Source organism: Pseudocercospora fijiensis (assembly GCF_000340215.1).
Source record: "Pseudocercospora fijiensis CIRAD86 unplaced genomic scaffold MYCFIscaffold_4, whole genome shotgun sequence".
Lineage (NCBI taxonomy): Eukaryota > Fungi > Ascomycota > Dothideomycetes > Mycosphaerellales > Mycosphaerellaceae > Pseudocercospora > Pseudocercospora fijiensis.
This window is the reverse complement of record NW_006921535.1, coordinates 2,751,508-2,769,769: the sequence shown is the minus strand read 5'-3', so window position 1 is coordinate 2,769,769 and position 18,262 is coordinate 2,751,508. Positions and strand designations below refer to the sequence as shown.

General features: G+C 44.1%; 3 protein-coding genes across 3 annotated transcripts; 2 read left to right on the top strand and 1 right to left on the bottom strand.

The window, feature by feature from the left end:
* Positions 1–10,835: 10,835 nt before the first annotated feature.
* On the top strand, positions 10,836–11,627 carry MYCFIDRAFT_196494 (uncharacterized protein; the record flags this gene model as incomplete). Its single annotated transcript, XM_007928250.1, has 1 exon — positions 10,836–11,627. One exon carries the CDS (start codon positions 10,836–10,838, stop codon positions 11,625–11,627), a length of 792 nt encoding a protein of 263 aa, XP_007926441.1.
* An 854-nt stretch (positions 11,628–12,481) lies between these two features.
* MYCFIDRAFT_196493 (uncharacterized protein) lies at positions 12,482–13,624 on the top strand (the record flags this gene model as incomplete). The annotated part of the gene is made up of 1 exon (XM_007928249.1): positions 12,482–13,624. One exon carries the CDS (start codon positions 12,482–12,484, stop codon positions 13,622–13,624), a length of 1,143 nt encoding a protein of 380 aa, XP_007926440.1.
* A 910-nt stretch (positions 13,625–14,534) lies between these two features.
* Positions 14,535–16,199, bottom strand: MYCFIDRAFT_107772 (uncharacterized protein; the record flags this gene model as incomplete). The annotated part of the gene is made up of 4 exons (XM_007928248.1): positions 14,535–14,628; positions 14,684–14,919; positions 14,972–15,962; positions 16,015–16,199. Coding segments are annotated over 4 exons (1,506 nt in total), but the record flags the coding sequence as incomplete, so codon positions are not given.
* Positions 16,200–18,262: the final 2,063 nt, after the last annotated feature.

Genomic DNA, 18,262 nt, shown 5'->3' with positions numbered 1-18,262 from the left:
TTAATACGAATACAAAGGGGGTAGTGCTAAAGTTCGATAGTTTATAGAGTATATATATAGAGTCTAAGTGTTATATAAGCAGGCGAGGCGTAGCCGAATTTCTGTATTCTAAGCGACTTACTATAAATACAGAAATCTACAACTCGACCTAATGCTCGGTCCTAGATTATACCTAAACTAGTATCGTTATATTACTAACGACAAAGCTAAATCGGCTTTAAGTAAGCGCAAGCAAGCGAGGCGTAGCCGAATTTCTATATTCTATGCGATTAAAACTCGATACAATACTCGGTCTTAGATTATACCTAAATTAGTATCGTAACATTACTAGCAACAAAGCGGAACCGGCTTCAAGCAAGCGCAAGCAAGCGAGGCGTAGCCGAATTTCTATATTCTATATAACTTGCTATAAATACAGAAATTCAAAACTCGATATAATGCTCGGTCTTAGATTATGCCTAAACTAGTATCGTTACGTTACTAACGACAAAGCTGAACTAGTATCGTTACGTTACGTCCTACTATCGAAACCTAACGATACTAAGACACCGTTGTTACTTAGCCGCTAACTAAGACTATAACTAAAGAGCTATACGCTAAAGCCTACGCCGACGGCAAGCGTCCTATAACTAAAGAGCTATGTACTAAAGCCTACGCCGATAGCAACTAAGACTACGACTAAGACTACGACTAAGACTAAGACTACAACCAAATAGCTATACGCTAAAGCCTACGCCGACGGCAAGCGTCCTATAACTAAAGAGCTATACGCTAAAGCCTACGCCGATAGCAACTAAGACTACGACTAAGACTATAACTAAAGAGCTATACGCTAGCGCCTACAAAGACCCTAACTAAGCGCAGCAGCATTTAGATTCCGTAAAGAGCAAGAGTAGAATTTAGCAAGAGTAGTATAGTTTTAGCAAGAGCAGTATAAGTTTTAGCAGGTTTTGAGAATAGTAGTATAGATTTTAGCAGGTTTTGAGAAGAGCAGTATAGATTTCATTAGTTTATTAGACAAGTAGTATAGATTCCTAGCTAGAGGACCGGGCTTTTAGAGGACTAGGCTTTTAGTCGAGGAACTATTAGCCCTAGTAGTGCTAGAAGGGCTAGTAGTGCTAGTAGTAGCATGTTCGGTAGATCTCCGCAGCCCTATAGCGTAGTATATTTGCTGCCTTGCTTCTAGCCCTTACTACTATACTAGCTGCCTTTAGACGGCGAAGGCGGAGGTGTCTCCCCTAGATAATTCCCCTATATCCGCCTATACTACTCGCGCCCCTTCTGCCGCTGCCTCTCTTCTTCTACTATACGCTCTCGGTTAATTGCTGCTTAGGCTTTAGCCTCCGTACCTAGACTAACTTAGGTGCCGCTAGAGCCCTACCGAATAGCTCTCTATATTTCGGCGTCGATTCGGGCTGCCCGGGCCTAAAGATCTCGTGTATTTAGTAAAGACATTAGCGATTTAATAGCTGTCTTGTAAGGGCTGTCTTAGTAGCTGTCTTAGTAAGGGCTGTCTTAGTAAGGGCTGTCTTAGTAAGGGCTGTCTTAGTAAGGGCTGTCTTAGTAATAATATAGAGTATAGAGAAGTAACGAATGCTTTATACCTCTAGAGAATGCTAACTGCGACCTAATGTTTGCTACAAACAACCTCTATACTAGCAATTAAAAATGACCTCGAAGCTAGTAGTTATAGGCATACTATTACGTATTACCTAGAGACACCGCATATCGCCTACTAGCAACTAGCATACTATAGCAACAAACCTGCGTAGCACAGACGGCCGTGTTATTAGACAACGGTAGCGAAGATATTATATCCTATAAATATAGAAATTCGCTATTAGTCGATAGATGCGGGCACTAGCGGGTATATAGCTAACTAAATACAGAAATTCAATATTAATTAAAAGCCGCAATAGCTAACCCTTAACTTCTTTAACAACAAAGGATAGTACTCGTAGTGTCGCTAGCGAACGCGGAATTAGTGTATTAAGAGAGCTATACTACGGATACAGAAATTCGATTTTTAGCCGCCCCCCCTATTAGTATTACTATCTATTCAACCTAGTTATATTAAGAGGGTTAAGAGGTAGGTATTTCAGTTATATTAAGAGGGTTAAGAGGTAGGTATTTACTAGCAGCGGATGTTATTAAATGGCCTGTACCTTATTATTAGATAAAAATGCAAGAGGAGGTATAGATATATCTCTAACTCCGCTGCCTTCTTTATAGCTAACTACCGCTGCCTCCGATAGCTAACGAACTACCGCCGCCTTCTTTATAGCTAACATAGCTAACCTCCGCCGCTTCTTTATAGCCAACCTCCGCCGCTTCTTTATAGCCAACCTCCGCCGCCTTCTTTATAGCTAACTACTGCTGCCTCCGATAGCTAACTACCGCCGCCTTCTTTATAGCTAACTACCGCTGCCTCCGATAGCTAACTACCGCCGCTTCTTTATAGCTAACCACCGCTGCCGACTAGACAAAATAGAAAGAGCAGCAGAAGAGTAGGATACTAAGCAATAGAATAGAATAACTAAGTAAAAAAAAAAAAAAGGCAAGGCTAGAGCAAAACACTAACCTTCTAATACCTAGAAACCAAGATTATAGAAGGCTATAGAAACTCGATTACAGTTAGAGGCTAGGTATATACTAATCTCTAGTTTCTAGTAAGGGGTAAGTTGCAACAATACGATACTTTAGCCGAAGTAGGGTTACCTAGGTCCGACAATATTAGACCTCCTAATTCGATATAAGTGTCTCGAAATAGAGCTCTTACGACGCTGTGTTATAAGGACTTTTAGACTAATAAATTAGTTCAAGGAAGCGCGACACTACCTTAGGTTAATCGGGATAGGGAGCGGGCCGTTAGTTGCGTAGTGTTTAAATGCGCTAGGCGAAGTATATTTGCCTTTATAGCGAAGCTAAGGAAGAGACTGCACTCTCTTCCTTACCTATTAGTATAGTAACAGGCTCGCTTCGCTATTAGATATTAGCTATCAATTCTTATATATATATATGCCTCCTATAGTATAACGTTGGCGTAGTAGTTAATAATAGCAGCGATATAAGGTTTATACGACATATTGATTGTAGGTTCAATCTATAAATAATATCGTTGCGAGAAGACGTTATTTTTTCGTAGTTGATATAATCCGCTATATTAGCGATATTAGGCATTGTACTTTTAATGCCGATACGAATACAGCTGCCGCAATCCGCTAGGATAGCAATCCGCTAGGATAGTAAACTCGTAATGCTAGCCTAGGAGGCACGGTAGAAGCCTCTAAGAAGAAGTCTAAAGGTTCATTTCTACATTTCTGTATTCTATACAATATATATAGAATACAGAAATGTAGAAACAAGCTAGGAGTTTTTAAAAGGTTAAGAGTAAAGGTCTAGGAGGGACTCTAATTGTAGCCGTATTTCTACATTCTATACAATATATATAGAATACAGAAATGCAGAAACAAGCTAGGAGTTTTTGAAAGGTTAAGAGTAAAGGTCTAGGAAGGACTCTAATTATAGCCGTATTTCTACATTCTATGCAATATATATATAATACAGAAATGCAGAAACAAGCTAGGAGTTTATAAAAGGTTGAGAGTAAAGGTAAAGGAGGTTTAGGACTCTAACTATAGTAGATTACTACCGCATTTCTGTATTCTATACAATATACATATAATATAGAAATAGGGAAATAGTGTTTAACTATAGTTATCCCGGACTTACAAGAAAACTACAACTCTATAACTAAGTAGTAGTAATAGGGGATTTTCTATATTTGCTAGTATACACTACGGATACAGAAATCCCATCCGAGTAATTAGTATGCTAATGCTTACTATCCGAGTAATTACTATGCTAATGTGTCCCATCCTAGTAAGAGGTTTACTATTCGAGTAATTACTATGCTAATGTGTCCCATTTGAGTATTTACCCGTAACTATTAGAGGGATTTCGCCGCACCTTTGTTGCCGCTCTAGGTGCCGCTCTAGGTGCCGCTCTAGCTCCTAATTATAGCCGCTATGTCTCGAATAAGCCTAGTATTCCGTCTCTTTCCGCTTCGTATAGATATCGTGTTTCCGAGCGCGTAGCGCGTATATAGTATAGGCAAAATAGCAGTCGTTAAGGTAGTAAGGTCGCGCTTGCTAGCAATCGTCGTTATATTAATCGCTTAGGTATATACGAAGCGTAGAGACCGTAGTTTCCGCTCGCGGCCGACAATTCCGTATATAAGGAAGGTATAGAGTCTAGACGATTATATCGATATAAAGGTAGAAGATAAATATAGGTATATCGCCGTTTTTAGAGGTTATTATTATTATTAATAGTTAGTATATATTTTAGAAGGTTAGAAGGTTAGATAGACCTTACTACCGCTACGCTTAGCTAATTACCGCGGTAACAGGTTTAGTAAGGCAGAGATTCGCTTCCTAGCTATTATATTACGAATCGATACTATATAATAGTCTAATCGTTACGTCTACGAGCCGGAGCTAGCATTCTATATTATATGTCGGCGGCTATCGTATCCGTATCGCTAGAAGGACCTAACTAACTATTTTAGCCGACTAAAGTGCTTTCTATCGACAATCTTCTCGGATATAATACTCTATATCGAGGAGCAATTCGGAAGCCTTATCCGGTAGTACCTACGATTAAGACGATATTACATTATAAGGGGCTTTGTACGCAGTGTTAAAAGAGCTAGATATCTAGGTAATTTTTAGGGTTTTATTAATAGCACATTCCGTAGCACTATAAGGCCTCTTCGGTCTACCTACGACTAACGAATCTACTATATAGGGTATAAGAAGAAGTATAGCTACAAATTCTAAGGCATTATTACCTCCGACGGTATACTGTCGTCTCTTATCGGCCTATTCGAAGGCAGATCTAATAACTAGTCTATCTAGCAAGAATCCGCGGTTCCCGAGCAAATACGCCGTCTTATAGAAAACCGGACAATGCTTTATCTCTATAGCGATCTAGTATACTATTGTACTTATAGTGTTATCTGTCTATAGCCTAGCAAGCCTCTGCCGCTATTAAAACAAGTATTTAATACTCGTATATTAAGGGTAAGAATAGAGATAGAATACGCCTTTAGAAAGACCTTATAGTTATAGGGATATCTAGGCCTTACTAAGCAACAATACATTAGCAACTAGCCGGTCTCGTCTTATTATCTAACGGCTACTTTGCTTACAAACGTATATACCTGCCTACGAGGTAGCAATTAGTATAATGCGCGCTTTAAGATAAGACCTCCCTCTACTACGGAATATCTCTATCTATACGGCAATACACCTATCCTAGACGAGCCTGTCTATCTATAGCGAATACATATACGAAAGCGAAGACATAGGCGGGCAGTTAACATTTAGTAATAGTCGAGAAGGTTCTATATAGGAGGTCCGCGGAGGTCCGCGGAGGTAAACTTTATCTTAGCCGAAATGTATATATATACTAAGCTATAACCTTTAGCACTACATTTTACTACAACGTAATACTAACACCTATATATTACTATACAAGCGCTTCATCGTATATATCGTAGCTATAATATATTTTTTGCGCGACTTTATACGACTAAAATTAACTATTTTATAGCTATATAGCAGAAGCGACAAATATGCTATTTTATTAGCCCTTAAACTACGACAGATCTACTATCGGATCGAATAGATCTACGCCCGCCGCTATATACTCCTATAGCTCTGCTTTACTATAAGTACTTCTAATTAATTATTTATAGGTTAGGTCGACCTCTATATCCCTAGCAACTACCGGAGTGCTTTCCTTTACTAAATTTGCCTAGTTAGAGCCCTGTTCCTACTAGCTAGCTATATTCTTTAAGAACGATAGAATAGTGTTATTCTAGGCCTTAAGCGTACTAATATCGCTCTTTAGCCTCTTTAGCTCGCGCTTACTCTTATCGTTTACTTCGCTACTATTTAACGACCGTACTAACGCCGCTATACTAGCTTCTATTGTCGGAGGTTCTTTAGCTAACTCCCGCCTTGTCTTGCGCTTCTTAGAGGCCTTCTTATCGACTAGCTATAGCGTTGCTAAAGAACGAGAAGCCGCTAGAGTCTATAAATTATAGACCGCCTCTTTATCGAAGTCGGCCTCCGAATAGACTGTTTCTAGTAGATCAATCTTATTCCGCTCTACTTCCTCGTCTATCTTATCTTCTTCTTTATTAATATAAGTATTAGACTTACTACTACTACTAGACTCGGGGTCTAGTAAGGGCGCTTTCTTCTTCCCCTTATCCTTCCGGCTTTTGGTAAGGTTTAGTCTTACTCGCTAAGCATTAATAGCCTTATCTTCTAAGTTCCTTCTTCTTAGCGGCCTTCGCCTTGTCTTTAGCTAACTATTGCTTCTTAGCAATCGCCGCCTTTATCTTACTAAGCCGATTAGTATATTCGTTGTTAAATTTAGTACTAGAGTCTATATAGGTGCCGCCTTGCTTAGGGTCGCGCTATTAGTTATAGACCTTTAGTATTGCCTTAAACACCTTCTTTAAGCTTCTATAAGTAAATCCGGTCTCTCTTGCGAATACTAGGCTAATAGTATCCTATATTTTTAGCTAACTAAGCATTATTATATGCTTAAACACTACCTTACTAAGTACGACCTTCTAATAGTTAGTAAGACTAGAAGAGCCTATAGGCTAACTCGCTCGTAGCGCCTCTTTATCGACTATACTAATAGCCGCTTAATCGGCTTCTAATTAAGCTGCTAACCTCGCCTTCCTTCGAGCGGATTTACTCGCCTTACGGTTAAGCAGCTACGGTATGCTTAGTAGAGGCATCTTACCTCGAAGGGCGGCAAGATGCTAAGTAATAGGTTAAGGTATTATTATCTATCGCTTAGTCGACTAAGCGACTAGTTTACTACGCTTATTATAGATAAGCTAGCTAGGAGGTCTATAGAAACAGTCGAAATCGACACTATTACTAGGCGGCTAAATAGCGCTCGGCGGTTGTAGAATCGGTATAGGGGTTAGAGACTAGGAAATAGGCGTAGAGGCGACCGACGAAAGCCTTAAGAAGCTATTCTCGTAAGACATAATTGCTAGCAATTAATATACTAATTTATTTTATAGCGATAGTCGACGCGATACATAGAAGGCTAGAAGCCCGAGGTTAGCACCTGCGGCTAATTCTACTACGCTAAGCTATATTTACTTACTTAGCGACCTAATCTAGCACTAGAGCGGCCGCTCTAGCGCTAGAGCGGCAGCTAAAGGTAACACGTATACGCGCACTGTTTACTTCCTTATTAGGCCGTACTAGGCTATATTAGGGGCTAGAGCGGCACCTAGAGCGGCATTAGAAGGTGCGGCGAAATCCCTCTATTACGTTAGGATAAACAGTACAAATAGAAATGCACGAAGGCGGGGTAGCGTATAGGGAGGCCTATATATACTAGATTGTTAATAGAGGTTCTTACTGCCTCTACTAACCTACCTTTACGACTAACTAACTATTCTATATTTGCCCTTATACTATACTCTCTATTAACCCACAAAATGCCTCTACGTACCGATCTCTCGCTATAGAGGGCTTAGATAACCTTATAGGTTAGTAGTAGTACTATATAAAGCGGAATCCTATAGTACCTTATATAAGAGACTAGTTACTAGATAGCTATTTCTACGCTTTATCGAAGGCTTAAGAAATAGAGAGTTAATTATAGCTATTACGCTTACTGTAACTAAGTTAATAATATCGATATACTAAAGATCCGAGTCGTATATGCCTTCTCTACTTTACGCTTAACTAATAAAGAGGCGGTTAAAGTACTAAAGATAAATAGATTCAATATTAGCGAGCAGAGATATTAAAAGGTATATTAAGAGCTTAGATTAAAGAAGGTATTATCGTAAGATAAATAGATAGAGATAGAAGAGAAGATAGTAGAAGTCTTATAGGAAGAGCTCGAGAAGTCTATAGTAGAGTTCTTCGGCCGACGGTATAGTAGTGCCTGTATATCTGCTAGTATATTAGGTCTGAATATGATATTATTAGTAGAAATTAGCTATATTATATAGCTTCTTTACTAAATCCTAAAGGGTTACAAGTCCGCCGCGAGCGGGCGCGAGAATACTATAGAGCGATTATTATACCCGGTCCTAGTTACGTAATATTAATAGATACTTACTATAAATTCGCGTATTAGGGAATATAAATCTACGTAGCGATTAATATTTACTCGCGTTATATTATCTAGATCTACTAGTATATAGGTATTACGAGCTAGATAGCTATCCGAGTCTCTATACTAGCTTAATACCTTATAACGATCCGGAATAGTGGTATAATGCTATAGACTCGGATTATCCGATTAGACTATAGAGTAGAGACGATTCTAGCCGTAGACGCTTACTATAAGACTCGCCTTACGACTCGTAGTAACCCGGAATAATCGCTACTAGCCTTCGGGAACTACTTTAAATATAGTATAAGTAAGATAAACTAGCGGATTAGGGTATAGTAGCGCTAGCAAGTACCTGTGCTAAATGGCTAGAGAGGCTATTTCTACGAGTTACTACGCGAGTTACTATACGATACTAAACTACTAGCGGATTAGACTACCTTCCTTATAATCTATATACTAACTATATATAATAAAGTCCTCGAATTTATTTACCTCTAGAATAGCTATTATATTAGGAGGTAGGCTAATTAACTGTGCGTTATGCTAGGTATTCCGTATATTCTATACTACTATTATCTAGAGCTTAGCGAGCATTCTTACTAAGGTATTCCTATACCTAACGGCGTTCTTAATAATATAGAGTAAGACATTTAAGGATTTAGTATATATTAGATTCTATAGTACTTGCTATGGACTCGCTAATTCCGAATCCTAGATCTTAAAGCCTACCTACTCGAGCCTACGCTTTCTTAGTATTAGAGCTAGAACTAATAGAGTTAGATAAGCTATTAGTAGTACGTACTTAGTTAGCGGCGGCTCGGAATTAGAAAGCTAGGATAATTAAGTTTATAAATATTAAATAACATATACTAATCGGCGATCTACGAGCCGGCCGCGAGTATATAGCGAGTCGCCTTTTCTAGTTCGATTTTATCTATAACCTTCTTAAACCTCTACTATTTCTACCTCTATTTATATAATAATATCTACTAATTAGGGCACCTATTATACCTAGTTAGGCGTTAACTATATAAAGAATTTAGTAATAGCCTTTTTATTAAGCTATTTAAACTACGAGAGGTAGTATCCTTCTAACTTATCGAGTCTACTAGCTTTAAGTGCCTTAGTCTTTGCCTTTAATATAGTATTCTTTGCCTCTATAGCCTCGACTCGCGCCTATATTACGGCTAGCTTGCTATTACTATTATCTTCTTTAACCTCTGTCCTCTAAGCTAGCCGTATAGCTAGACTTGCCTTTATACTTATAGTAAGTATAGACTCGCTCGCCCTTAGTATTAGATATACGATACTTAAAGTTATTAGAGCGTATATAGTAGTAGTATAGCGCTAGTATAAGCTTACTAGAGTCCGTTTCTATAGTAGGTCTAGTAGCCTTATATTTCTATAGTCTATTTAATACCGCCTTCTTCTTATTTAGTATACTAGTAGCTACCTAATCGAGTAGCTCTAACTGTATCTCTACGCTATAATACTAGAAATTATAGGCATTTATAGCGGTAGGGCGTCGAAGTCTAGAGCGAGTTAGTAGCGAGTCTATAGCGATACGCCTCGCGATTTATAATAAATATTCTCCTTCTCCTACTAGTAAGTACGCTACTAAAGCTAAAGCTAAAGCTACGCTAAGAATAAGGTCGCTCGCAATACTAGCTATAGCGGCTACTACTATCGGTATGGCTATCGGTATCGCTATCGGTATCGCTATTGGTATCGGTATCGATAGAAGAAGAATATTGTAGGGCGAAGCGCGAAGTTGTAGCGAGTCCAAGCAAGGTTTGTCGCGACAACAGGCACAGCAAGGCTAGTAAGGAAGGTATAGGAATAGTGGGAAGCGACAACAGACTAAAGCAAAGCTAAGCCTCCATTAACAATCTGGTATATACAGAGCTCCATCGGCGTGCGGCGTGCGGCTTCAACACAGTGCTCGGAGGAGATGCCAGTGAAAGGCCAGTGTCCTATGATCACATTCTGCGGCTTGGCGTGTCACAAGACAGAGCGGCAAGCAGATCCAAATGTGCATGCTGGCTCAAGTTGATGTTGAGTCTGCGGCTGCATTCTGTGGACGCTGTGTGTGTATGCATAGCGACTTTCGACGGTCGTGTGGCCAGCTGCGAACGAGGGATCCTCGCATGTTGGGCATATGGTATGTATGAAGAATGGTCAGTCGATCCAGTCTGCGATGGATAACGAGCACAAAGGCGTTGTTCCCATGTGGCGACAATGGAGTGCCGGAGCAGAAGGAGATCGTTGGCCTTTGTTCAGGACACAATGGTCTTGTTCGCTTCATACTCACGCAACAATGGGCTTGTCATTGGCCCCAACCGCTTTCGCTGACTTATACACACATTGTCCCGCCAATTTTGCGGCGTGAAGAATGGCATTCTCCTCGGCTTTCACACTGCCAGGTGAAGTCCCGGCTGGCACCATATAAGGGAACTTGATGCACTGGAGTGTTGGCACATCAGAGAACACGAATCCTCCAGATCGAGCTACCGCATCTGCTTCTTCTTGCCAGGCTGGTCCCGGCAAAAGCACTTCAACGACCATCTTCAACGAGCTCTTTCAACGTGGCTTCGAAGACATCCGAGCACACCACTTCTTCTACCAAGACTTCTGTAATCTCCATCACCCCAAAAGAACGAGTCATGGGTTCAACAGGCCCCGGCTTCCTGGAGAAGCGCGTCAGGAAACTCATCAGAGCGAGACAGGATGCCACCGAGAAGGTCGCAGTTCAGCTCAGACTACAAACGTCGCCCACAATGGCAAAAGACCCGAATGGCGACGAGACTTGTAGTCTAGTCAAGGCACCAAAGGTACCTCGGACATGCATCGCTATCCCGCTCACTTCTTGCCCACCATTACATCTGGCAGAACGTCCATCACACCTGCCTAGTACACTCCCTCCTTCGATCCAAGCCGCTTTCAAGCAAGCCAGAGATACAGGCTTCAAACGGGTCGAGATCAGCCCCGATGAGGACCTGGAAAGATTGCTTCGTTTCAAGCAAGACTCTCAAGAAGGGGAGGAGACTGCAAAGAACGAGAGCCCTGCAATCTCGAAATCAGACGACCAAGAAGCAGTCCAGCTTGAGCATTGCAACGATTCTACGGACATAGGCGACAGCCGAGACAGTACTACGGACGATTCGGAAGGAATCCAACCCGAAAAAGTCGAGAATGTCCAAGAGACTGACGACTCTTCAGAGTCTGAGGTACCGGAGTCTCCAGCAAATCAAGCTGAGCCATACGAAGAGGCCTTGGAGACCGACGACTCTTCAGACCAAGAATGGGAGTGTCAAACATCAGTTCGCATAACGTCTGGTCACAACAAATCGCAGAATCGCAGACGAAAGATCTTCGAGCGGCCACAAGAGCTCGACTCTTTGATCAGCACTTGGAAGCAAGGCTCCGAAGGTTGCGCTGACGACTCACAGGTTTGATGAGCATACTGCTCGACTGACTTACTTCTAGTTCGATAAAGCTTGAGTGCCGTGAGCCAGGCTGACCAACTGGCTCATCGCTCCAAGGTTCGTGAATTTCCTTTTCGATACTGCTCTGGGTAGTGGTATTTATGGGTAGACTCTGCTACTCTCTGGCAGAGTACTGATAGGTATGTTGTTCTAATACAATTTGGCATCACACCAACACACAATATCGCATTTCAAATATTTTTTTTTCCTCTCGTCGTTGATTTCATGTGAATGTTTGAATCAGATCCGGCCTGATTACGATGAATTTGCGGAAGTGAACACGTTGCCTGGTCTTAACTATTCTACTACAGATCAGTTCCTAAGTATTAATATCGGCAACGCCCGTATCACAATTCTCAGCGCTTAAGTTGCACTTGCTATCGCTCTTGAATATGCGAGGTAGATCCATTCGTTTGCTCATGTGAGGGTGCTTTGACCATAAGTGAGCGCAGCAAGCTTGCTGACATTATATTATGACTACCGCTGATCCTCCAAGCAGGCCATCAAGCTACTTGATATACTGCATAGTGATCTGCAAGATGCTCATGCATTCTACTAAAGATCATTCACTCGCCAATCGGCCGTTATCTTTTTGCCACAGGATTGTATAGCAAGGCACATGCTGCAGTCGAATATCACTCACTGACTCACTCACCGAGTCTCACATGCAAATGGTGACCTCACTTTGCGAATATGCATGTGATACTGCGGAAAGCGGCTTCATATATGTATGCCTTCTCATTGTCTTGCTTCTACGACAATAACATCAACATCTTTCTATTGTCAACACTAAACAATAGAATCGAACACCTTCCGACCCGACAATGGACGCTTTCAACCACGACACCGATACCTCTGTCACCATTGAGCGACTGATTTCTGATTTCGGAACCCAGACTATCGGCAGCACCAGGAATGATGTGTATCCATCGCCAAGAAACAATGTCGCGGCACGAGCAAGACAGGTTCGAGAAGAGATTTTAGAGGCTCTTGAGCCTGTAGAAGTGGCTCCAGCGGATTTCGAAATTCTCAACCACTGGAATCGTCAGAAACACCATCTCGCTGCTTCTCGGAGTGGGGTCCTAAGCAAGAACGCTCCTGTTCAAGACCATGCCTCCAGCCTACCAGGAACTCTCACGGACCCAGAAGCGGAGGTTATCCCAGGTGAGGCTCATGGTGATGGAGAAGAACGAAGAGACTCTGCTCTTGCTGTAGAATGGGACCCATCCCAAATGTGGGATGCCTCCGACGCCGACTTGGGTGAAATACTCGAGCGCCAGGATGCTATTACCAAGCTTCTTACCAAGGCCCAAAAGAGCGGCAAACACACCACTTTTTCTCCAGAAGCATTCGACGATGGCTTGCAATTCACCCTAAGAGTGCATGGCAAGGAAGACAAGCTTTCTTACCCGAATCTATGGGTACCAGATCCTCGTTTACGGTATGAGGATGAGGAAGGAACAGGAGATTTCAAGGAGAGCAGAGTCATTAGGGTGTTCTTTGCGAAGATTGTGGAGAAGGAGGCCTCGCCAACCAGAGGTAGAGGCAGATCCCACAAGATGTTCATGCCAATGGAAGCCATCGAGCAGCAATCCGGCATACCAAGCTATGTGGTAGCAGGCAAATACTATGCCGAAACTCACAAGCTGCCTCCTCCGACTATGGTGCATCCAGCTCTCCGAGAACCGCAGACGCCCAAGAAAGAGACCAGCGAGGCAGATCTGCTGCTGAAGGTGACACACCAGCATCCTCCCAAGAAGCGGATCTTTCCTTGCAAGAAAGCTTGGAGTCCTCCAGAAATCCAGAGTCCGAAGCAGTTCGCCACCGACTCAGCACGTCCAACAATACTGCATCGTGCAGAGACAGGACCTGTAGCGACGGCTCGCCAAATGCTTCGAAAAATGCTTCGAACCACACAGAAAGAACCACGTAGCCAGAAGCAGAACCATGACATCGATCTGGATTAGGTAATGAAGTCGATGAAGTCAGTCTCATCGACTAAAATCAACAACCTTGTACTGCCAAAGATGGGAGGCTTCGAATAGGAGTCCCCAAGCAAGCATTGCAGAGTCTTTCGTCAGAAGTTCGACGTTAAGTCTCAAGTCGCGAAGCGCTTCTTTAGCGGCAAGATCTTGGAGAATCATTCGGAGTAGAAGCAGGAAGGACTGGTATCTCAAGCGACACGCACATTACGCACATCTAAAGAATGTCGTTAGCATAAGAATGGAAAAAGCGCATTGTGCGCAGAGATTTCTGGAGTATTGAAAAGCAGCTAGAGAGAATGGCAATGTGAAAGCGCAGAGTACTCCCACTGTGTCCAACCAGGACTTCCTGACTCTTTGAAAGAGATCGGTCTCGAAATGTTGTAGTGCCATTCATGAATTTGAAATCTCGCGGCATTGAGAAACTCCAAGAGATTAAGCATGTAATACGAAGTTGCCGACTATCATAATACTCGATTTCGCCGAACCATCCTCCGTCGACGCTTTGGTCCCTATGCTATACTGGGACCTCTTGCAGACGGCCGCCTTTGTGAAGCCAACTGTCTCCTGGAACATCTCGAAAGATTCCATCAGTCTAGACATTCTCAGCCGGACGACAGGTGCAGTGAAGCTGGAGAACATCCTTGCCCGCTGATATATAGTGTGGAAATGCAAGAAGCAGGTGCTTTGAGGGCATGGAAACCAGTTCTTGGAGCGGCGTTATTCACCAGCGCTTTGCTAACTCGCAATTTCGTCAACTAGGCCGACGCATTCTTCATTAACTGCGCTTTTGGAATCTGTTTTATGGGACCTCTGGAGGACGTACTGAACATGCTCTTTTGTTTGACTACGCTACATCCTCAATCCTCCGTCCTGATTCATGCTGCGGACTGACGATACTTAGCATGTATTGGAGCAGCTGCTCGTCATCAATAACTTTTGGATGCCGCACGCTGTAGTAGCGGACGTAGTTGAAAAGAGCCGTGAAGCTACCCGAGACGTTAGTATGACGATCTCAAGAATCAATCTCAGAACTGCACTCACCAGGAAACCACATTGACCAAGCGCAGGTAGAGTTTGAAAACGGGATAGTACAAGTACACTACTTTCCTCGCCACCATCTGATTTCGAGCTCGGAGGTGAAACTCTGCAAAGATGCCGACAATGACCATGTACATCAAGGTCACCCCAAACGTAAGACCAATCGTAAAGCCCGGATTGACTCCCAGGGCCACTGGAAAGATGAACGGGAAGCAGAATAGCAGCAAGGTTTCGTACATCTGTGATCGATGTCATATTTGGTTCTCGCGTGGAGACTAGGCTTCACCATACCTCGCCGAACATGCTGATTTTGGTGAAGAGCTCATAGTGCCGCAATCGCCAATCAAACAAAATGTACCAATTGTTGTAGAATATGCGAGTCATGAGGAAGAAGTTCCATCTCCACAGCCTCTGAGCTGTGACGGTTATCTCGCCATAGCCTGATCGTTCTGATTTCCCTCCCCGCAAAAGGTGGGCTGGGACTGCTGTCTTCACGAAAACTTGCGAGCAGAACTTGATACGACCTCCAAGCTTCTTGCACATGAGACCAAAGAACCAATCTTCCGAGATGCGGTACCCAGGATGTCGTTGAAAGCACAGCTCAAGAAAAGATCTTTCCCAAAGGCAGATCGCACCGTGTGGAAATGATGAGCTGCCCAGCTTTCCGAAGAAGCTTCGATTGAGCCCAGCGAGTTTGTATTCGAGATTCTGCGCCTGCTGGCAAAGATTACCTCGACCTCCGTCCGCATCAGTCGCTTCTAGTGTATAACCAATGCATTTTACTCTGGCATGGCCATGCATATCGCTCTGCTTTCCGGTTTGGATGCGCTCCGTGACCACGGGAAAGATATCCGGCAGAGCAACGTCGTCGTCTATTAGTAGACAGTACCGAAAGCGATGCGCCGCTGTTGTGCCCACATACTGCGCAGCGATCTTTGAGCCTATAGGGACCCAAATATGCCGGACACCCATCATTTTACAAATCTCACCTGTGTCGTCCAGAGGCTCATCGCTGTTTCCATTGGCAAGGACAAAGATGTTTTCGGAGGGAAAAGTTTTCAGTGCGCATTCAAGAGTTTGTTGGATGACATCCGCGGACCGGTGGCACGGAATGATGACTGCTGTGTCAAGAGCTTTCTTCCTGTTCGCCTGAAGCCATTCATCTGATATCGCCGGTGGCTTCTCGAATGCGATGGCGAGAGGAGCGATGGCATACAAAAAGGCGAGTCCAACAAAAATTACTACGCCGGCGTCGACATCCAGATGGTCTTTGTAAGCATACCTGCAAAGGTCAGCAACTCCATGTCGAGGTTACTAGTGCTTCGTCAACTGACCAGAAGTTGTAAACGGCCCCATGCCACAGCGGATATCCTATGAGGAAGAAATATATGGCGCATGCAAGCAAGAGGTATCCTGAAAGCTGTATAAACCTCGAAAGCCAAGACGGAGGAGTCCGCCACTTGTTCTTGCGACGTGCGCGCCTGATTTGATCCTCCAATTTGCTCTTTTCTGCAGAGACGTCGCCAAATACGTATCTGTCGTCCTCAAGAGGGTTCGTCGGTATGCGAGCCAGGGAAGGGCACTGGGGAAAATCCAGGTTGGAAATCGAGATGCTGTCTTCAAATTGCTGCAGTTCGCATTGCGATGCCGATTCGCGCGGCCCAGCCGTGGATGTGTTTGGCAATGGTGGTGTCTTATCTTTTGGGAAGCTCCTGTCAGCCAAGGGTAGGGTCGAGGACGATGAAAAGTGGGCAAGCTCAGGAAATCTGACTAGAGGTTCGCTCTCGGCCATCGCTGCTCATTGAGCTGAACACTGGCCGAGGGCAACGAGAGTACTTGCATGCTCCATGAACGCGGGCCAGACCAGCCACATCGATGCCATATCGTCGCCAACGAAGGGTCGCTAAGGCTCTCGTGCAGTAAATGGCCGCCATGTCCAGAAAGGGGATTTGCCTATGGGAAGCCGCTTTTCAGTAATAATAGAAGTAGGGTCTGACTGGAGACAGATTTGCACGAGAGGCCGTCCACAGCTGGCGATAGAGTCTTAGGGATAGCCGCCACGGATCACTATGCAGCCTTGTCTCGGCATCCTGTATGCACAAGAAACTCTGTACATTCCAAGCCTGGATCTCAACACACGGAGAGAAAGCAATTGAGCCTCAGTGCTTCAACCCGTTGATCGCCATCGGCTTGGTTTCAGCGTTTTAGCAACCAACCCTTCTCAGTCAGCCCCAAAGCACACCAAAACCTGATAGGCTGAGTCAGTTCGGGAAAGGCTGAACGCCCGGGCGCTTTCTAGCCGAGCGCGGCGCGGTCCGGACCAGGGCGCTATTCTAGAAGCTTGTTTCCACGCCCGCGCGCGAGAATGCACGTTCGTATTTGAGATTCACTGCATATGCAGGCTTTCTCACGACTGGACATGGTCCGGGCCGCCTGATTGATGACGTGCAGATTCTGCGATGACCAGTGCCTCGGCTATCTGGAAGCTCAAACGAGTACGCAGAGCCCTTAGTATCCCTTGGCAGACCGTAAGGCTATGGAATCGTCTGGCCTTGATACTTGTGGAGTGAGAGGGCGGTATGTTGAGCGCTTGGGTGACTTTGCATTAGGAGGCTTTGCGAAGCATGGCCTGACTGGCACGCGCCGCAACGTCAGACAACTTTCTGTCCCCAGGATCTATCAGTCACACGTCCACGTGGGAAGCCGTAACTCCCTCGCATGATTTGAGCGCTAGACTTTTCTATTATTATGGTTTCATGGAACGAATTACGGAGCTAACACGACGCAGTATCGACTTCGTCTCTGCGTAGACCTGGAACATCATGCACCCAGAAGAAGATATACGCGAGCCTCGGCGGATAGAGTCCTCACATGACATGGGTCATGAATGTAGACAGATTGGAGTCTTCGCTATGCAGCTCCCAGACGGGGGTGATTCGTTGCAATCGGCCTCTATATTATCTCCCCCTTTCAAAGACCATCGCCGCCGGAAGACTGTCCAGCCAGCCACAACAGACACAGCAGTAGCGGATACGCGAGCAGAGTGCCTTCTATCTTCTTTTGGAGCGCGTAATCCGCGACGGCTTCTAGATGCGGGCTGCACGGCGTACAACCGGAACGCATAGATTCTAGAATCTAGCGAGGTCTGTGCACTTCAGACTTGATTTCACACCGCGGCGATGATATAGATCATTATATAGCCTTTAACGGTAATCTACTCCGCCTGCCAGTCTGCTGTATTGATTTGTCCTCACTCAACACATATTCATTCAATCACCGTACTACGAGCTCGCCAGTAGCATGATACTCTCATCAGGTGGAGAACCCGTCGTCAAAATGAGTTCGACCAAGTTCGTCAGAATGCCGGATACGCCCCCCGACACACCCTCATGTCAGCCTTTCATCAGGAGCTCGTCTTGCGACTTCCTTGGCGATCTTGCTCTGTGCTCGCAATCCGACACAGCAAGCAGCCCTACTCCCTTAGTAGCCATCATTGGCACTGGCTATGTCGGTCTTCATCTCGTCGAAGCATTCTCTACGGCATACAACGTGATTGCCTTCGACGTCTCTGGGCGCCGATTG